The 22,594-nt window shown below is 37.1% G+C and overlaps 1 protein-coding gene across 1 annotated transcript in view; it reads left to right on the forward strand.

Annotated features, from left to right (window-relative positions):
- Positions 1-22,594, forward strand: part of SOBP (sine oculis binding protein homolog) — a 226,321-nt gene that overhangs the window by 8,979 nt on the left and 194,748 nt on the right. The window contains exons 2-3 of the mRNA XM_027856556.1: positions 16,233-16,371; positions 19,006-19,191. Coding sequence (XP_027712357.1) covers positions 16,233-16,371; positions 19,006-19,191 — 325 coding nt within the window. The remainder of the gene's footprint in view (positions 1-16,232; positions 16,372-19,005; positions 19,192-22,594) is intronic.

Genomic DNA, 22,594 nt, shown 5'->3' on the forward strand with positions numbered 1-22,594 from the left:
ATCTCTTCTGAATTTTGTTAGAAATTACATTTCATTGCTCTTTGAGAAACCATTTAAATTTATTGCCAAGTTTTATTTGTCCCGATAGAATGCACGCTCTTTGATGATAGGTGCTATCTCACTTTTATGTCTGTATCGCTAGCACCTCTCACATTCTGGGCACTTAATAAATGCTCACTGATCATTTGGAAGTACTATGTTGGACACTGCGAGAAATAGAAAGAATTATAATGTGTTTTGTCATCAAGTAGTCTGGCTGGAAAGACTAACATTTCACTTGAACTGGGTTGAAGAAGAGAGAGGAGAGAAGAGGGGAGGAAAGAATTTTAAAATTATCCTTGCTTTTGTTCCTCCTTAGGATCAGAGACATGACTTTATAAGACTTTGAAAATTCTCTGTTCTATTTTATAGGTTATTATATTGAAAATTATTAATTCAAAGGAGTAGATATATTGGACATGATTGGAAAAGACAACTTATTTTTTATTGTTTCAGTGCTATCTGCCCTTATGTTCTTACAACAGTTCAATGCTTACAAAATGAATACTTAAATTTGACAGCCATTCATTAATTATGATGCAGTAGTACAAGCACTGGATTTGGATTCAAAGTACCTGGGTTTGAATCCTGGCTCTGCCATTACCTGTGGACAAGTCACAACATTTCTGGGCCTAAAATTAAATTACCTTGAAGGTCACTTCAGGCTCTAAATCTACGAGTATTTCATGCTAAGCCCCTACAGTAGGGAGGGACTCTGCTAGATTCTAGAGTACATATAGAACTTAGGTAGGTGGTAATAGATCAAGTGCCAGACTTCGAGTTAAGAAGACACGTCTTCAGGTGTGTGTTCAAATCTGACTTCAGATACTTACCACCCGGGTGACCCTGGGCAAGGCACTTCACCTCTAGCTGCCTCAGTTTCCTCATCTGTAAAACTGAAGATAATAACAGCACCTATCACCAGGGCTGGTGTGAGGATCAAATGAGATATTATTCCTAAAGTACTTTGCAAATCTTAGAGCACTATTTTAAGTGTTTTTGCTGTTGTTCAGTCGTTTTCAGTCATGTCTGATTCTTTGTGATCACATTTTGGGATTTTCTTGGTAAAGATACTGGAGTGATTTGCCATTTCCTTCTCCATCTCATTTTTACAAATGAGAGGAGTGAGGCAAGTGGGAGTTAAGTGACTTGCCCGTCTAGTAAGTGTCTGAGGCCAGATTTAAACTCTGGAAGATAAGTGTTCCTGAGTTGAGGCCTAACACTCTATCCACCCACCTCGATGCCCCTCATATAAGTGCTAGCTGTTATTATTATACAAAATTTAGAAGAGATACCTCACAGACTCTTCTTTCACATTATTTGCATATTTCACATATCACTCTTATTTACAGAGTAGGAGTCTTCCTGTTTCACATTATTCCCTTTCATGCATTCTACGTTCAAGCCACACTAGAATTCCAGCTATTCTTCAAACACCTACAATTTGCTGCCTGTGTGTCTTCATGTAGACCATTTCTCATGACTTATGCCAGGAATGTACTTCTCACTTTTATTTGTTGAAATAAATAGTATTATCTTTCATCCTCATATCTCCAATGCCTAGTACAGTACTTTGCACATATTAGGTGCTTGATAAATTTTTTTAATCAGAGGGGTATATATTGTATCCTTATCATGCATATATTTGTGTTGTTATGCAGTCATTTTCAGTTGTGTCCAACTCTTTATGACCCCATTTGGGGTTTTCTTGGCAAAGATAGTGGAGTGGCTTGCCATTTCCTTTTTCAGTTCATTTTACAGATCAGGAGACTGAGGCAAATAAGGTTAAGGGACTTGCTCAGGGTCATACATCTAGTCAGTGTCTGAAGCCAGAGTTGAACTCAGGAAGATGAGTCTTCCTGACTTCATGCCCAGCACTCTATCTACTGCACCATCTAGCTGCCCTTACACAGACATGAGAGATATGGAAAGTACTGTGTAGTGAGGTGACAGAAAACTAAGGGGAGATGATGAAGGAAGACATCCTGGAGGAGGTGTTGGCAAAAAAAATAATGATCTGTTAATTAAATTTGATCTACTTTGTAAAAGGCAGTATGCTAAGTATTAGAGATATAAAGACAAAAATAAAAGGTGTAGGGGACCTCCTATATAAGTACTTGGAGGTAGAAGCTAGAATGCTGAATTCCGGAGATAATTAATGGTTTGGTTAGGCGGGAATATGGAGCTCTCAAAGGAGATAGAATTAAGGCTGGAAAGTTAAGCAGGAGCCAGAGTATGGAAGGCCTTAAATGTTGGACTGGGTATTTGTATTTAATCTCAGGCAACAGGAAGTCTTTGAAGGTTTTGAGCATGGGAATGATTGGGTCAGATCAATGCCTTAAGAGAAAGGTGATTTTGGCAGTTAAGTAGATGGTGTATTGGAGAAGATAAGAGACTGGAAGTGAGGAGGTCAATTAGAAGGCTGCCATCTTGAAAATTTTTTATATGCATTGCAGAAGTGTTTTGAGATTATTTGAGATTACTTTGAGATTATCGTTTTCAAACTGCTATACAATTTTCAATTATCTACCAATATAGAAGGGAATGGCAGGATAATGTAAAATTAATTTATAATGTGCTTTTGAAAGTACATAGTATTTACATTTGTATATGTGATATTTGACATCCAGGAAATTAACCTTAAAAAAAAAGAAATGAAAAATATCAGTTATGAAAATCCAATACAGGAAGAACTGGATATCTGGGCATTTTTCTTTCCTATGTCTTTTTTTCTTATTGTCAGCAGTGTGCTAGTATATATTTAACAACCAGATCTTCAACAACAACAACAAAAAGACACTTTTAAAGTTTAACTTACATCATTAACATTTTCTCTAACACCTTCTTAAATCTAGACAATGTACAAAACAATAAATTGAATCCAGATTTGTAGCATTTGTCAATTTCTGAAGTGTAAGTGCGCACGTGAAAAAATTTAACAATCATCTTTCATACTCCTTCAGACTAATGCTTGGTTTATTCACTCTTGGAGTTTACCTGGAGCTGAAGGAGGAGATAGAAATCTGAATATAGTGTGCTGACTAAGTATTTTGAGTTCCAAAATAAACAGATGGAATTATGATATCAACAAAGTCACAATTAAGAAGATTAGGTACCATGTATAGTGAGTATCCAATATTATCAGCAAAGCAATTACTTAATAGAATGAGTACTAGCTATGAATAATATTGAAAACAAGATAAATCCAATAATAGACATACCCTGATTTGAGAATTAACTTCACGTCTATAATAAGAACATTCTAGTGATATTTATCCTTTATAACACCTATACCTTTGGATCTTTTAGCTGCTGATCAAATGAGAGAGCATTTGTTGTTCAGTTGTTTTTTAGTCATGTTTGACTCTTCATGACCCCATTTGGGGTTTTCTTTGAAAAGATACTGGAGTGGTTTGCCATTTCCTTCTCCAACTCATCTTACAGATGAGGTAACTGAGGCAACTAGGGTTAAGTGACTTATTTGAGGTCACACAGTTAAAAAGTGCCTGAGGTTGAATTTGAACTCAGGTCTTCCTGATTCCAGGCCCAGTGTGCCAACTAGCTGCCCTAATAGAATAAATAACAATACATGTAAAAGTATTTTTCAAAGCTTAAAATCCAATATAAATTTGAATTATTATGCATACTATTGTTAGGAGCTAAACATATATTTGAACTGGGTTGGTACAGTGTGATACTATAGAGAGACCAGCATGACAGAAGTTGAGACCTAAAGTTTAGTCCTGGCTTTGCCACTAACTTGCTGTGACCTTTCATGCAAGTTGTTTGAACTCTCTAAGCCTTAGTTTTCTTAACTGAGGAAACATAATTCCACTTGCTCTGCCTACTTCAAAGTTTATTGTAATGATCAAATGTGGTCATACATGAGAATGTACTTTTTAAAGTTAAAAGGAAATTTGGAAGGAAGGAAGAAGAAAAAAAGAAAAGAGAAAAAAGAAAGGATAGAAAAAAAGGAAGGAAGGAGGGAAGGAAAGAAAAAGGAGAATGAGGAAGGAAGGGAAGAAGGGAGAGAACAAGCCTTTATTTACTATGGGTCAGGTACAGCGCTACGTGCTTTAGAGGAGGGCTTCTTAAACTTTCTCCACTTGTGACCCCTTTTCCACACTTTCGGCATTGCATGGCCTGAGGGCATGCACAGTACAAAGTGCGCATGCTTTGTGTTCAGAACCCACACTGCAGTGAAGTTGTGTGATGCAACATGGGCAGGCGCTGTCAGAGACACCTTGGATTCATCGTGTGTTTGATTTTCAATTAACGTTTAGTTGTTGCACATTCAGAAACCTTTTACTATTGCCAAATTTTTCGAGACCCCCACATAGGGTTGGGACCCACAGTTTTAGGGGAGGGAGGGAATTAGCATTTAGATAGTGCCTACTATGTGTCAGGCACTGTGTTAAGCACTTTACAAATGTGATCTCATTTCCTATACAGATATTAAGTAGGACTATAATAATATTCTTTTTTTTTTAAATTTAATTTCTGACACTGATACTTCAATGGATCTGTGATCTCTCAAGTGTGGGTGCTCTCCACTCATGGTGATTGTAACACATCTAAATCTTTGTCCTGTATGACTCTTGGTGTCTTCCCATGAATCCCCATGTAATATGCTGATGGCCTACTTACCTACCTACTTGGTAGATTCCAATGGAGCACTTCTAGACTGTCCAGGTATTTTGCCCTTGAATTCTGTGGTGGGCACCCTTCCTTTTCTGGTCATGTATCTCTCCAACAACACTTTTTTATACCACTTTCCTGGTAAGTTCATTGGTGGTAGTATGTTGCAACCTACCCCATAATTCCAGTGTCCCTCTCCCTTGCTCTTTGGATAACCTACAACTTTGATTATTTAGAGACTGTAATATTACATGGCTTGTAGACATACAACATCACTGGAAGAATATTTTTTATTATATATATTTTATTTTCCCCCCAATTATATGTTAAAACATTTTTTTCACATTTTTTTTTTAGTGTTTTGAGTTTTGAATTCTATTCCTCCCTTCTACCCTCCCTTTTCCCCCTCCCTGATATGGTAAGCAATCAAATATAGGTTATGCATGTGCAATCATGTAAAATATTGGAAGAAGATTGGTGTTAAAAAGATGGGGCTTTGTTTCAGGAAGCAGCTCAGGATCATTAAAAGCACTGTGTAATTTCCCAAAAGCAATCTCACCTATTCACTTCCTTCCATTAAATTCTGGGCCCAGTTCATTTTCGTTTTCTGTCTTTACTGCCTGCTGTGTGTGTGTATGTGTGTGTATGTGAGTGAGAGAGAGAGAAAGATCCTGTTACAGCATCATCACAAATTATACATATACACACACATATTGCTGTATGAGTTCTATGAAGCTGTCCATCTATACAACATAGTCTGAACAGTAGGTATTCTTCACCCACTTCACTTTTCCTGTATGCATAGTTAGGTCAAACACTTTTAATTGATTTTAGATCTCATTGAGGAGACTCTGCAGTGTTCTGGGGCTTAATGGAATGTGAATATTGCCATCCACAAACAGGAGCATGTGGAGGATGTTACCTTCTACAGGGAATCCCGTTTTGATTTGGATTCCATGGTTTCTTTTAAAAAATGATTTTATTGATATCTTTTGTTTTTGTATTACCTCCCTGTCCCACTGTATCTCTCCTGCCATTGCCTTTCCCAGAGACCTATCCTTTAAGATAAAGAATAAAAAAAGAGGGAAAAAAATTCAGTAAAACTAACCAGCACATAAAAAAAAAAACTGACCCATGCAGCATTCCATGCCCATGGTCCCTCACCTCTATGAAGAAGTGGGGCTAAGTGATTTTTTACTTATCTTTTCACTGAGGCCACGCTCGGTCATTATAATTTTTAGCATTTAATTTCAATTGTTATGTTATTATTCTTTTGATTTGCTCTGTTGTATATATTGTTCTCCTGATTCTGCTTACTTCACTTTGCCATAGTTCATATGAGTGTTTCGTATATCTCTGTATTCATCATATTTGTCATTTCTTACAGAATAGTATTATTCTATTACATTTATTTACCAATCAATGGCTGTCTACTCTAGTAACAATTCTTTGCTACCAGAAAAAATGGCTGCTATAAATATTTTGGTAGGACCCTTCCTTTTGCACTCAGCCTCCTCCTTGACAGTAGGAGACAAATAACTACAGGGAGTACGTTTTTATGCTTTATTTGATATTAAGAATCAGTTTGTCTAACAAAGTTATTTCTATTGTTATATCCTTCCAGGAATCTTGTATGATTTATATATATACATATATACATATATATATATATATATATATGCACATGGAGAATACCTTGTTAAGGGAAATCATTTAAGACAACATTTTGTTCTACTGAATTAAGTGGCTTTATTTAGTGTACAAAAAAATAAACAGTGGGATCTTGTATTCTTTGGACTTTTCAGTCAATTGTGTAACTGTGAAGATGTGATCTCCTATAAAGTATAGAATGTGGATAAGACTGTCTATTCCCCTCCTATAACTTGATCACAGATTCTCTCGATGCATGTGTTGGTCTTCATAAACATTATCCTGGTCTGTTTCGGGGATTTAGAAACATTTGGAAAAGAGTCTAAAATTCTGATACCAATAGCCCTTTTTATGTTTGGGTTTTTACCTCACACAAGAAAAGGGTTGTGGATTCAGGGGACACCCAGGAATGGGAACCTCAAGGGGAAGTCAGAGACAACAAGGGAAAACTGAGACCAAAGTGGCCATTGGACATCTTTGGGCCATGGGAGAGGAGGAAGAAAGTTCAGTAATGTTCCTTGGACAGTCTACTCCTTGGTTTAAGTGCCTCCAGCTTCTGTCTGGGAAATGGCTAGGATCTTATCTCCTCCTTCAGGGCAGCAACGTCACAGGGCTGGAAGCCAACATCTCCAAAATTAGGAACACAAACTGAGGCAGCATAATGTAGTGGATAGGGGACTGGACTTGAAGACAGGAAGACCTAGGTTTAAATATTATCTAAGATATTGGCTGTGTGATCCTGGACAAATCATTTGGGCTCTCTGTGCCTCAGTATCCTCATCTGTAAAATGAGGGGGTTGGACTACATGGCTTCTAATTCTCTAAAGCTATGTTCCTATGATCCCTGTGATAGAATAGTGACATTTACTGAAGTATACTAGACCATATCACTTCCTAGAGAAGTAGTCCAAGAGGCCAGGATCAGGCATTTTATTGGGAGGGCCAACATCTTACTTAGGTACAATAGGATAGTTTACTCCCTCTCATGTTACATGGAGGGAGGGTCCAATTAGTGAGGTTGAATGGGGCAGAGAAGTTTCTAATGTGAAAGATTTCAGGTATAGAAGATTATGGAGAAATGAAAGAATACCAGACTGGAGAAAGAGGCATGTTTAGAACAGAGGTAGCCTGTTGCAAGAAAGGCTAGATTCTCCAAATGAGCAGATTTTTAAAGACTACTCAGATTTTGTAGAGATAAGAAAATAGGCGTAATCAATGATTATCAGTATTTTCTGGATCATTTTTTTCAGTGACAATAAAATCCAAGATTTTCTTCCCAAGTATTTGTTATCCTCCTGTATTTCAGATATCCTATGAGTCAATCCATCTACACCTTTAGAATTGTGCTGTCTTTGGTCTAGTCCAGATAAGCATTTCCACATCCTCATGGAGCTTGCTGGGGACTATGGGGTTAGATTGCTCAGTATAAGTAGGAATTTCTTAAAGAGTTTATCAGAAATGCTTCTGATCCTAAGAAGCTATGACATCCTTTAATTTCATAGAATTTTAGAGGTGGAAAGGACTTCAAGAGGTCATTTAATCCTGCCCTAGATCTTGTCAATCAAAAGTCTTCAATGGCTTTTCATTGCCTTAAAAAGAAAGTAAAACTCAGCAGCCTGCCATTCAAGGACCTCCACAATCTGGCAATATCCTATCTTTACAGACATATTTCTCACTACTTTATTTCTTTCAGGGACACTCCAGACAAATTAGATTATTCTGTTTCCTTGATATACAGCCTGTGCTTTCCTGTCTCTGCTTTTTCTTCCTTTTTCTTAGAGTCCCTTCCCCCAATTTCTACCTGCTGAAACCTACCTATCATTTGAGGTCAAACTCAAAAGCTACCTTCTCTGAAAAGCCTTCCTTCATTCCCTGCAAGCAGGTTTTTAACAGTCCTTTCTGTGAACCCCTACTGTTCTCTCTAGCTTTTATAACACATCATATTCTGCCTTATGTTACGGTTTATATGCTTATTTCCCCCTACTAGATGCTAAGCTGATTGAAGGTAGGGACTATGTCTTATCTATCTATGAATCTTTCATAGTACTTAGTATAGGATTCTGTACAAGTTTGCCAAAAGACATTGTTTGTTGAATTAAAATGAATTGGATGTAAGCCACACAAAGTAGAGTGTTGTATGTCTTACAGGGAAGCAAATTTTACAATCTCTCTTGGCACAATAACCTGTTTTTATTATTATTTAAGTTATGATTCCTTATGTTGAGCCTAAATATTACTTTCTCTATTCTAAATCCATTTTTTTGATATAGAAACCCTAGAGTATATCATATACCTGGTAATAGATAATTCCTAAAATACCTATCTGATAGCATTGTTGTAAGGAAAATACTTTGTAAAACATAAAATGGTATATAAATGTGAGCTATTATAATTTTTATTATTTTGCTCACTGAGTTTCAACCCTGAGAACCAACAAATTATAAGAATGTACTTTATTGCTATGGTTCAGTTTAGTATCAGGCCCATTCAGAACCAAGAGGTGAGTCTCCTGCTAGGAAAATGCTGAAGGTCTGGGCTTGGGTCTTTCTTTCTTCTTTATGTGCAACATATCAGAGTGTGATTACAATCCAGCTTCAATACTAACTCACCTTGTTTTATCAAGCTTACTTTTTACGTCCGGATTTATGATTTCCGTGTTGAAATATTTAGAAGTATGTGTTTGTGTTTTATGATTTGAGGGAATATTCAGCCTTAAGTATAATGCCTTGCATTCATTGACATTGTTAGGGTCCTATCATAATGGACTGCAGAGGTCCCATTACCTTTGACATAGCTCAGCCCAAGAGAGTAGGGAAGGGCTCAAAAGGTCTTGGTCAAGGATAAACTAACCACTGATCTTGTAATAGATTATCACTGTCTTGCCCTTTGATATATAATTCCCTCCTCAGCTCTGCCTCCCTCTCCTCCTTCAAGACATCTCAAGCACCACCTTTGACATAAAGTCTTTCCTGGTCTTTTGCCCTAACTGCTGGTACCGCCCTCCCCCCTCAACTATCTTGTAGGAAACAACTTTGTATTCATTCTTGTTCTGTTTATTAGATTTATATCCCACCCATTGCAATGTAATGTCCCCTCCATTATAACATAAGTTCCCTATAAATAGATATTGTTTAATTCATTGTATTTGTGTCCTAGTGCCTAGCTCAGTATGCTTAACACTTGTGATTGCTCAATTGAGAGCTAAAGTAGTATGCAGTTCAACTCAAATCTAAGATTTTCTTCAGGGGCATAGGACATAAGAGAGCACAAAGATACAGGCAGGCACTCAGGAAAAGTCATCCATATATCCAGTGTCCCTATGGTGGTACAGTTTTGCTGGAATATCCCTCTTGCGTGTCTTCCTTGCAAAATGCATAGGGCTATCACCATAGTGCAATAGGCCAACTGAATTCCAGAACAAAGCTATCCTTACTTTTGTCTACTGCCTCTAGGCAGCCTCAGAACAGAAGAACAGCTGATGTGCCCTTGTTAGGGCTAAGGTTACAGCTGCTGACCTCCTGCTTACCTATTGTATAGATCAACCGTCCTACTTTCCCTATTGTAGTAACAATACATTTTCCTTTCCCTTCCTGGAGGAAGAAGGGTGCCCCTATCTTATCATGTACCTCTAGTAGGGGATCAACTAGAAGCTACAAAAGTCTTGCCAGTTATGTTGATGTTAGTCCACTGCCTTCTCCTAAATTAGGGGTTCTGCCTATATGATTGGCTTCAGTGCATCCTAGTCTTCCTTCCTTCCTTCCTTCCTTCCTTCCTTCCTTCCTTCCTTCCTTCCCTCTCTCCCTCTCCTCTGTGTTTTGTTTTTACATTAAAAACATTTACAGATCACTTCCATTTGGTGAGAGGTTTCTTGTAACAACATACACCAGTTTAAAAGTCATAACATAATGACCTCATCTGAAAAGAAGAAAAGATATCTATTTTTCTCTCCCTGTCCCCACCCCATTGGGAAAAAACCCACAAAAATAAATTTCATGTAAAAAATACGGATAGTCAAGCAAAACAAATTCCCCTAGTGGCTACATACAGAAATATGTATATTTCTCATTCTGTACCCTAATTAGTTAATAATCAATCAATAAACATTGATGAAGATCCTATTATTTCCTAGGCATTGTGCTAAGTTCTGGGGATACAAAGAAAGGCAAAAGACAGTCCCTGCTCTCAAAGAGCTTACATTCCAACAGGGAAGATAATAGAAAACAACTTGGCAAACATGCTATGTACAGGATAAATGGGAGATAATCAAGTGATAGAAGACATTAGAATTAAAGGGCACCTGGAAAGACTCCTTTAGAAGGTGGGATTTTACCTGGGACTTGAAGGAAGCCAAGAGGCAGAGATAAAAAGGGAGAACATTCCAGGCATGAGGGACAGCCAGTGAAAACACCCTGATTCAGCAAGTGGAATGTGCAAGGAGATCAGTGTCACTGGATTGCAGAATATATGGTGGGGTGTAATCTGTAAGAAGACTGGAAAGGTGTGGAGGCCAGGTTATCAAGGACTTGGAAGGCCAAAACAGAGGATTTTATATTTGATGCTGGAGGAGATAGGGAGCTACTGGAATTTATTGAGCATGGTAGTGACATAGTTAGACTTGTATTTTAGGAAGATCACTTTGGAAGCTGAGTGGAGGATGGACAGGGAGAGACTTGAGACAGGCCAACCAAACAGCAGGTTATTGCAGTAGTTCAGGTGTGAGGTGAAGAGGGCCTGTACCAGTGTGATGACAATGTCAGAGGAGAGAAGGGGGTATATATTAGAGATGTTACTAAGGTAAAATTAACTAGACTGCCATATTCATGGCACGGTGATGGACCTGTCACACCAATTAAATCCACAGGATTCTCAGGCACAAGAAGCCCTTCTGAGCAGTCCTTTAAGGACCTTTCTAAATACTCTCACCAGCATTGCTTCCTTCCAATCAATATCCTCAGTTAGTTGAATTTATTTTTACAAGGTATCAAAGAGTATTCACCCTATCAGAATTCCTGAAGCCACATCCTATTTGCGGGGGTGGAAGCCCAAAAGATCCAAAATCCTATCTTAATGTTGATGATAACTCTCCACTGGGGGGCTTTTTCCGCCCTCAGAGTAACTGTTCAATCTGGATTATTCTTCTCTCTCCTCCCCTGCCTTCCCATCTCTAGCCCAATCTACACTTGAAGGTCTGTTCAGAAGGTCCATGACTGCATCTTGAAAACTGGACCACACTGACCCTAGAAGGCTAGTGTTTCTTCTTACTACCTTCGGAGTATAGATTTTTAAAAATGGGAGGCTTAGAAGTAATAGTGCTATTGTACTGAAGGCTATAGAGAAACCAATCAATAAATCAATAAACATTTATTAGGTACTTACTGTGTGCCAGGCACTGTGCTAAGTGCTTGGGATACAAATAAATAGAATGAAACAGCCTTTTTAAAAGAGTGATTCTGTGAGGTAGAGCTGATAAGTTAATGTATTCCAGACATAGAGGTCAGCAGGTACAAAGTCACACAGAAATGGGATATGGAGTGTCATGTGTGAGGAACAGAAAGAAGGTCCAGATTGGCTGGATCACAGTGCAGAAAGAAGAATGATGTATAATGAAGCTGGAAAGATAAGTTGGGGCCAAGTTTTAAAATCTATTTTTGTCTCAGAGGCAACAGGGAGCCACTGGAGTTTATTGAGTAGGGGAGTGACATTATTAAGGAAAATCACATTGACAGAAGAGTGAGGATGGATGCAATGGGGAGCAAGGGAGACCAGTTAGGAGGCTGTTACAAGTAATCTAGGTAAAAGGTGAGAAGGACCTGAACTAAAGTTGTGATTTCTGTAAATAGAAAGATAAGATGTTGTACAGCTAGAAACGATATGATCTGGCAACTCATTAGATATGTGGCATCAAGGTTACAAACCTAGGAAAAGAATATTTGTGGTACCTTTGACAGAAATAGAGGTTTGAAAGAAAGGTAGGCACAGGGAAAAGGTAATAAGGTCAGTTTTGTACATATATTTAAGGTATCTCCAAGACATCTAGTTTTAAATGTCCAGTGGGTAATGGGGGACTGAAGCTCCCAGGAAATACTGGTGCTGGATATATAGATCTGTGAGAAATCTGCATAGACATGATACTTACACTCCTGGACACAAATGAAGTCACCAAGAGAGTGTGTGCAGAAAGAGGAGAGGAGAAGGACCAGGACAAAACCTTGGAGAACATCAATAGTTAACAGGCATGATATTGATGTTGAACCTGTGATGGAGATTGAGAAGAAACTGTTAGACAAATAGGAAGAGAGCCAGGAAAGAGTGGCAAACATCCTTGTCATTCTCACTCATGTTTTGCTTCCATAATGCCTTTGAGGTTTTGAAGTGGTACAGTTAAGAAGAAGGAGGGAGTGCTCTGTCATAAGCCTTTATTACTTGTCCTGGTAACACGATCTCTGTCTACCAGGGACTTACAATCTCTGACTCAAACAGGCCCAGGAAAATTGAGGAAGGCTTCAGAAGGTGTTGTCAAGAATTTAATAGTCACCAACTTTGTGGCAAAGAGTCATCACTGCATAGCCTTTTAGCATATGCTGTGTCTATAGCCTCAAGCAGTTGGTAGCACAACTGGATGAGTAGGACTTTTCCCCAGGGACCCATGGAACAAAAAGAATACAAATGTCTATATAAAGGAAAACTATAGAGCTAACTAATTAAAGTCTCTGGAGATGAACTATTTTGCCATGAAAAGGTCTCACCTGGATCCCTTGCCAACCTCTTCCAGAGAGCCCAGCTTAATCCCTATAGTATATCAGGCCAGTTTGACATTAACCTAGAAGCCCAAGCTTTCCTTGCATTCTTCTGTTGCCTGCAGGTAGCTTCTCAGAGTGGGAGAGGGGCTGGTGACTTCATTAACACTATTAGGAACATCCACTGTCTTCTTGAGTCCTACATATCAATTTCACTATCTTCCTGATTAGGGTAAAAAATTGTTTTTAATAGTTAATTGAAAATCATGAAAAAATGTAAATTCATGTTAAGAACTCTATGAAGTCAAATGGTTTACAAACCAAACTATAGTATCTGAGGGCCACAATTAAACAAACCAAATGGTAAAAACCTGGGATTAAAAATATGTATTAGGTTCCATGTATCACAAAAATCCTGAATTATATTCTGCAAAATATGGATCTGAAAAAAATGAGTGGATTTGTACCTTGTATTCTTTGGTAAGAGAAGACAGATCTATAAATTATGTATTATGGATTATACATCCACTACAGAAGTTAGATGGAGCTATAGACTGTGGCAAAGTCTATTCATCCATTCATTCCACAATTATGAAGAATCCATAATTCAATGCATATTTTAATTGAATTGGATTCAACAAATAATCATTAAATGTGAACTGCATTCAAGGCATTATACTTGGTAGAGGTGAATGCACAGAGAGCTTACAATCTAGTTGGAGTCATAATATGGGCACAAAAATTAATGAAATGCAAATTAGACTGTGATAAATGCCTAATAAAATATATAATTAAGAGGTGCTGTTGGTGGAGATGACGAGAAGATGCCAACTGACTGGTTGGGTTGGGTAAGAGGAGGGAAAATCAGCTCAGGCTTCTATATACAATTACAGCAATGAAAAGTCTTAGAGTTGGAAGGAAACTGAGAGACCATGCAGTCCAACCCATAACCGAGCCAGAATTCCTTCTATAGCATGCTTGACAAGTGGTCTTTGTCTGAAGACTCTTCATGAGGAGAAAGCCACTACTTCCTTAGGCAACCTCATTCCCCCTTCAGTTAGCCATAGTTGACATTATTCAAAAAAGCATGGACCCGATATTTTGTCTTTACTTTACTTTAATTACAATGTCAGAGTAGACACACTCAGAGCAATTTGATGACTTCTACTTACTTTGAGAAGACTATGAGAGTTTTTAAAAGCCATTGGAAGGTAAGTTTCCTATTTCACAATATGTCTTAGCCCATTAAGGTTTTAGCTCCCTGTCTGATGGGGGAGGGACTTGTACAATGTGAGCTTAGGTCAACTACATTACTTCTTATTCTCAAATCAGATACTAAGTTGAGTGAAAGAAGTGAGATAATAAGGGAAAATATCATCTCATTAAAGAAATGCTCTTCTGATTTAATAGAGAAATATTTAGCACAAGCTTTCTCAGTGGAGGTATTCTTAAAGTTACTAGGTTTATTCTTTTTACTGTTCAGACCTTATTTATGTATTAATTAATAGAATGTAGAAACGATCAGCCATCAAAGATAGTAAACCCCTTAGAGGAGCAATGTTGGCTGGTTGGATGTTGGGTGTTTCCTTTTTTTTAATTGCTGGCATGTCATTGCATCATAGTTTGACTCAGTTAGATCCCTGTGCTAAAGAAAGGGTCTAAAATCCTGTGGGTGGTTTGAAATGCCAGGTTTGTTTTTTGCAGAATCAGTAGTGAAATAGCTTTTCATTTGTATGCAATCCTAGTTGAAATCTGAAGACAGAGAATTCAAGAAAACCCAGAACACTTGTGTTGTCTTAACACCTTAGAGGTAGAATCAGTGACGCGCTGGAGCCAGCCAGTATTGGCTCTGAGAACCAACTGTTAAGTTTCTTGTTCAAGCATTTATACCAGAAATTGATAAATTGTTCAAATCAGGGCCTGATTTAATGTTTGTTGATTGTTTCAACTTAAGAAAGTAATAGAAAAAATGTTAATAATTGCAGATTAAATTAAAAATGTGTCGTGTATATCCCTCTTCCTCCCAAGCTGGTTGTTAAACATTTACCAGAATACCCTTGGTTAAAACCCTAGTACATTATTTCAGGTACATAAATTACAAATTAAAATGTAATTCTGAAATTCTAATTTCCTCATAGCAGAATCTAGGGGCATTTGCACTAAAAGGAAACCCTGAAGTGGTAGTTTGTGGCAATCAAGCTGGGTATCTTAGTTATATCATCACAGAGTTACCCATCACATCACAAAAGAATATCAAAACATACAATTTTACATCTTGTTTTGAAATTTACAGTTAGTAAGACTGTAAAATTTTAGATTTGCTGGATTGGTAGCATGAGCTTGAAAAATCAATTCCGTAATGATTATAAAATTTGTTGGCAGTTAACTTTAAGGATATCTACATTTCATAACGGCACCTAGCACATGGTAGGTGCTGAAGAAATGTTTGCTGAATTGAACTGAATTATGAGGTGATAGGAGACAATCCAACTGACCTTGGGTTTGTGCAGCAAGAAAATATAGTCAATGAAATGAACATTCCTGGATGTTTAAATTTTAATTTTGCGTAAGTAAACCAAAAAGGAGTATGAGGTTTAAAAAACTACTCTAGCTCAATGAAAATTGAAAAAGAAAGCGTGTATTGTTACTTGTTCTACTTTACATGTTGACAATGAAGAAATTATTTCTTTATTGAGATTTTAGTTGATCCAAGGCATTCATGTTAAGAATCCACATTTGAGTTAGAAAGCTATTCCAATTTAAATTAATCTGTAGCACTGAAAAGGTTGATTAATTGTTTTCATAAGGAAGTCTTTTGTTCTCATCTAGTTTTGTTTCACTTTTCAATATTTTTATAGAAGCAGGTTACATAAATTTTGCTGATGAATATAGGCTAAAAATATGAACCCTCCATAAGCAAAAATGATAAATTCTTCTTTTCTTATTTTCTTTAAATTAGGAGTCTGAAGGTATATCATAATTGTACACAGCATCGTGGGATTTAAATGTGTTATATATTTTAAACATGACTTGAAAAACGAACATGAGTCTGGAGGGGGTGGGACAATGCTAGCAGTTCTTGATACAGTATAAATAGATTTCGATTTATGCATTCTTTCCAAAATGATTATTGATTACCTAAATAAGCAGGCAATTCTTCTCTTTCAGAACTTTGCTGAAAACACCATGAATGAACTTCTTGGCTGGTATGGTTATGATAAGGTTGAACTGAAAGATGGTGAGGATATTGAATTCAGGAACTACCCTACAGATGGGGAGAGCCGGCAGCACATTTCTGTTCTCAAAGGTAATGACATTTAATGTTCCTTTGTTTATACAAAGGAGAATGAACTATCTCAACCTGCCAGAATAGAGTTGCAATGGGACTGATGCTTTGTAGCCTATTCCAATGGCTGATTTAAATGTACATCTCCAACAGGGTTTTTCCATAAGCAGGATCCAATAGAATATGAGAGTGCAATATAAAACAAATAGGAACTTACTATTATCTCTCCACCAACAGTAATATGGCAGAGCCAGACAAGGCTTATATAGTCAAGGTTTCAAGATTCTGCCAAAAAAAAAACAATGAAAGGAGAAAATATTGCTTACTACTTTTGGACTCCTGATCCCTTTCACTATTAAAAAAAAAATCCTGGGATTAAAGCTTCTGTTAAGCAAAATGTCAGTCAGATCATCAAAATATAAGTGAGGATCCAGATAACTATGAAAATGATGGGGGTTTTTTTTTGCCTCTTTCCTCCTTCTCTCTCACCATGGGAGTACTAATAAGGAGAAATATTGGATGTATAGGTTGTTGAGTTGGGTTCCAGTTGTGAATAACATTCCTAGATCTTGTATTGTTTATGAAAAGTATTCCCAATCTTACACAATAGGGGTTTAGTTTTTTCCCAGTTCATTGCTGTCTTTAGATTCTCCAGCTAGACTTGATAGATTGAGAATTGCAGCTAGGGTGAGAAGAGGAATGCTACAGATTCAGAGTGTAGCAAATGTCTAGATCTTAACTTATCCAACAAGCATTCTCTCAAAGCTGAGGTACAAGGGAGAAATTATGGCAGCTTTTCATGGCACAGTGACCTGTCATATACTCTTATGAATGGTCAGCTATGCTTGGAGCCTCATTAAGGAAACCTACAACTATGCTGTATCGGGTGTTGATATGGGGACTCATGAATCCCATATTCAGGAAGATTATCTAGGTAGAGATGAAAAAGATGTGTACGAAAAAAAATACTCCCTCAAGACAAACAACAAACAATAATCTACCACACTCTTCAGGGATATTCACAAACCATTTATGAAACTAATTGCATGTTGTTATTGATAATTTGATCAGTATTTGTATTCCACTGAAAATCCTGTCAGTATAAACTACCTTTTCAAATATTTTATTTCCAGTCTCCAAGGTAATACATTTTCTTCTTACATGACAACAAATAGAATGTAAATGAGCTGTCCTGCAGGCATGTGGAATCGAATGTACGTGACAAATTTTATATTCAGCTTGCTATGAAATTGTGTATATCATGTTATCTAGATAGCATCATCAATTTCTCTGTAAATAGAAAGATGCAAGTCATGAGTTTATATTCTATAAACTAATAGTTCATGTAATACCTGGTCTTGGTATTAATCTTTTCTTCTGAGAGAGGCAAGGGGTGAGTACCTGGACTTGTTACTAGAAGATTTTTTTTTTAATGGATGAGCAGCTTACTTCCTTTATTTGATATTTTTGGGGCTTTAATTATTTAAGAACTTGGGTTCTTGCTTAGGTAAAGGTTACTAAATTCATATTCCTAAGATATCATTAAACTTTTAAATAAGCACCCTTGCTTTCTTCCTTCCTTCCTTCCTTCCTTCCTCTTTCTTTCTTTCTTTCTTTCTTTTTCTTTCTTTCTTTCTTTCTTTCTTTCTTTCTTTCTTTCTTTCTTTCTCTGTTAGCCATGAATTTGTTTTTGTAAAAATGTGGAAGATAGAATAGAAAGAGGACTGGATTTCAATTTGGAGGACCAGAGTTTAAATCCTGGCTCTGCTCACAGCTATCTGTGTAATCTTGAACAAGTCATCTGACTGTTCTGGCTTTTAGGTTTTTCATCTATAAAATTAAAGGGCAGCACTAAATGACCTTTAAGGTCCCACTCAACTCTGAATCTATATAATCCTATGAGCCTTTTTTTCTTTCTAATCATCCATTTCTTCCTGAATTTTTTATTTTAATTCAATCAGGTCATTATGCAGTGGTATTTTAAAATTAATATATTGAATATTATATATTTATAATTTTTATTTTATTATTTTCAATAAACAAAGATTTATTTACTTTGCCCTTATTGGAAAAAAAACCCAAACCCTTGCAACAAATATACTAAGTCAAAAAGGAAAATTTTTGCCTTGGCCATTTCCAAAAAAGTGTATGTCACATTTGCACCTTGAGTCCATCACCCCTCTGTCAAGAGATCAGTAGCATGCCTACCATTTATCATAAGTCTTCTGGAATTATGATAATCCAGTGTTTGGAAAACCGTAAAACCTTGCTTAAATAGGCTAGTGTGATGTAAGAGATGTGCTATAAACACCACATCAGGGAGAATAGTTTGACCTTCAATAAATCTGAATTTTGGGTGTTCCAAGGAGGTTTTTACAATATTAAATCCATCAGTTTTGATGTCAGAATAAAATGGCCAGCATGAAGCCAATTATAAAGGAGCCAGATGGAAATTTGTAGTGATGTGAGCAGAATTGTTTCCTGGAGTTTTGATAATATTTTATTTTTCAAAGTCTGATAGAAAATACTAATTTTCACTATACAATCTTCCGAATTGAGAAAAATAACCAGACAAAAAATTTTAGTCCAATTAATAAGTACTTTTTTTAGCCATTTTGTATATGTATATATGTATACATTTTTTTTATTTTACAGAGAATTCTTTGCCAAAGCCAAAATTATCCGAGGACAGTGTTATTTCACCATACAATATGAACACAGGCTATCCAGGGCTTGCCACGGGAAATGGACTAACTGACTCACCAGCAGGGTCAAAGGATCATGGGAATGTACCCATTATTGTACCATTAATTCCACCACCTTTCATAAAGCCACCAGCAGGTAAATCTTCACTGTTTAAAAATGACAGTAATTCATAGAAAGCTATCCTGACTCTGCCATCTTATAAGTAAATTTTAAAATAGTTAAGTCATGAGGAGGGCTGTAATATTAATTGTGATGAATGTTCCATGAGGAAGATCTGCGCAAGATTGTTTTGTTTTGTTTTGTTTTTTAGTATTAGTGTTATATTGGACTGAATTTGGCATAGGCTACAGGCACATGCGTTGTATGGGCTTTCAACTCACAGAAGGCTTCTAATATTATTGGTTGCAAATGATGGATTTCCTTTTGTTAATGTAATACTTCAAAAAATAAATGAACTGATTTTGAAACAGGATGCACAAAACTTTGAGTTATGAGAAAGAACCAAATGGAGTAGAACTGGCCACAGGGCAAGGAAGTATTTGCTCATTGAGGGCCCTTTGGGAATGTGCTGAGTCCAAGTATTTCTATGCATGAAGGAATGTATAGGATCTGTTGATCTTGGGCCAGTTCTTCTCTTTCCTTTAAATCTGCCCAAAGTCAGATGATGACATCTAGCTTCTTCATGGTGATCTACTTGATTCTTGGAAAGCACTTTGTGGACTGTTAGTTACTCTTTGGGTTGTTTACATTATTTTAATAAAGATCTTTCATATTCTCAAATCTCTTACATTTCCAGAAAATTCTCACACTAAAATTACACGCCGGCATAGCAGACTAGCATGATTATTCAGTCTTGTAATGTAGGTGGCAGACGTTTTACGAAGAGAAATACTGTGGAGAGGGGTTCTCAACCTTTTTTGTTTTATAGACCCCTTTGACAGCCTAGAGAAGCCTATGGACCCCTTTTCAAAATAACATTTTTAAATAAAAGATATAAGATTACAAAGGAAACCTATCATATTAAAATAAAGGTTCGTTTTTTTCCCCATCCAAGTTCATGGACCCTCTAAAATCTATAAACCTACCCTATATGGTCCCTATATATGGTCCATGGACTAGATGTTAAGAACCCTTACTCTATGTGATAATGTATGTAGTGGACTATACATGTCAGGACTAAGGTGAACTATATTTTTGCTACCCTGGCTATGTTGGTGGCCTATTGTACACCCATAAATACTGAGTTTACATGACAGTATTTATTTTCCTACGTCCTAACAGTGGTCATTATAATTTTACTATAGAACTAAAGAATGCAATGAGCTGTTTGAATGAATTTCTGTAATGACCAACACATATATACCTCTAAAATTTCAAGTACAGGTTATAGGTAGGTTTCCAATGTGTTATTTCTTTCCACTGCTGACACCATTGTCTCAGATAGTTGCAGATAATAGCTGCCTTGATTGTTTGCATAGTATTTCATGTTAGTGTTAAGAGGAGCTTAGATACTGAGGATCTTTTAAAATATATATAATTGAAATCCATTTACCGGTTAAACTTTAAAACAAAACATGCTTGTGTGAACATGAGTAAATAACTTAACCTGTCAGTGCCTTAGACAACTCTTTGAGACTGTTAGTTACAGGGGCAGCTAGATGGCGCAGTGGATAGAGCATGAGCCCTGGAGTCAGGGGGACCTGAATTCAAAGCTAGCTTCAGACACTTGATACTTACTAGCTGTGGGACCCTGCACAAGTCACTCAACCTCAATTACCTTTTAAAAGAAGAAATTATAAGAATAATATTTTATATTTATGTAGTATAAAACACTTTTCATGCATCTGCCCATTTGGTCCTCACAACAAATCTATGACGCAGGTGCTACTAGTATCCCCATTTTACAGATGAAGAGACTAAGACTCATAGAGGTTACGTTACTTACCTAGTGTCACATAGCAAGGAAGTATTGGAGGCAAGTTTTGAACCCTACTCTTTCTGATGCCAAGTCTACCCCTCAATCCATTATGTGTTTTATCAAATCACAAGTCTGGACTTGTTAGGAATATTTGTTTGAATGAATTTCTCTAAATGACTAAGGTGATTTGCACTTAAGATAATTCTTCTCTGTCCATTTTCTCTTTTGGCTGCTTGTACAGGGATAGAGTGGGGCCCTAATTTCCTTCCTAAGAGACCAAAAATCTACTATGAATAGACCAAGTAAGGGTAGGTGAGGATGGAGGAAGGAATAGTTAATTTTCTAAAATTGGAACTTGTTTTTGAACATATGTACAGTGGCTTAGGTGAGTGGTTCCAATAATAATAATAATTAAAAAAATCTTTTCCTCTTCTTTGCTTAGTCTCTAATCTTCCTCCCCATCCCTTCCAACAGATATCCCATACATAGGCTGTGCATCAAGTAAGTTGTGCACTGAAATGCAAATTGATTGGCCTGTACTGTCTCGTGGGAGCAAAAGGGAACTTAAAAATGAACCGAGTTGAAGCTCACTTGGGTGCAGTATGCCAGAAAATTCGCTGCGGTGTTTCCTGCTTAGCAAGCTGCCTGGAATCCAGGCACACAGCACCCATTTAACATCAATTCATACAATGAATATGCAAAGGGATTGAGGCCTGTAATGGAGCCCAGGATTCTGCTAGGCTGGGAGAAACAGAATAGCCCAACACAAATGTTTGTTTTTTTTTTCAAAGCAGCATTCTATGGAACTCTAGATTCCCAACTTTTATGGTTCCTTAAAAGAAAAAGTGTGCTCGTGATGGCTGTCTTTACACATGGCCTTGCACCGTCACTATTAAACCCTGAACCTATGCAACCAAGGACTGGGGTGCCAGAGTATGAAAAATGATGAAAACATTTTCCTTGACTTCAAAGAGTTTGAGAGCCATTGACTCTTCAACAGAAAACTTACTGGACCCAAAATGATGGGATTTATATTTTAGTTACGCTCGTTCAGGGCCCCAAGTAGGAATTCCTGTGATATCAGGCCGATGAATGGAGTTTCCAGGGGCAAGATTCCTAGGGTTTGATGGGTATCTTCTATCAGGATCTCTTGACAGAGCCTATTTTGAGTCACGGACCCCTCTGGCAGTCTGGTGAAACCTATGGATCCCTTCCCAGAATGACATTTTTAAATGCATAAAGTACAATACCTAGAATCACAAAGGAAACCAGTTATATTGAAATAATTATCAAAGTGGTTTTTTTTTAAACCCGTAAGTTCAAGGACTCTGTGTTAAAACCTCCTGCTTGATGTGATGTCAGAATATAGATTATAGCATTACAGACAAGTAGGAAGTGAATTTGGTAATTGGTTGCTAAGAACTTCCCACATATTTATGATAATTGCCAAGTATCCTACTCTGGGTGTCCATGAGCAAAGGTGAAGAGACCGTCTTGATTAGATCTGCCTTGCTGGGACTTGGCAGCTTTTTTCAAATATGAAGTCTATTCTTTGATACATAAAATCCGTAAATTATCAGAAACCACTGGGGCAGCTAGATGGCGCAGTGGAGAGAGCAC

This window comes from Vombatus ursinus, unplaced genomic scaffold (assembly GCF_900497805.2).
Source record: "Vombatus ursinus unplaced genomic scaffold, bare-nosed wombat genome assembly UNPS02000582.1, whole genome shotgun sequence".
Classification (NCBI taxonomy): Eukaryota; Metazoa; Chordata; class Mammalia; order Diprotodontia; family Vombatidae; genus Vombatus; species Vombatus ursinus.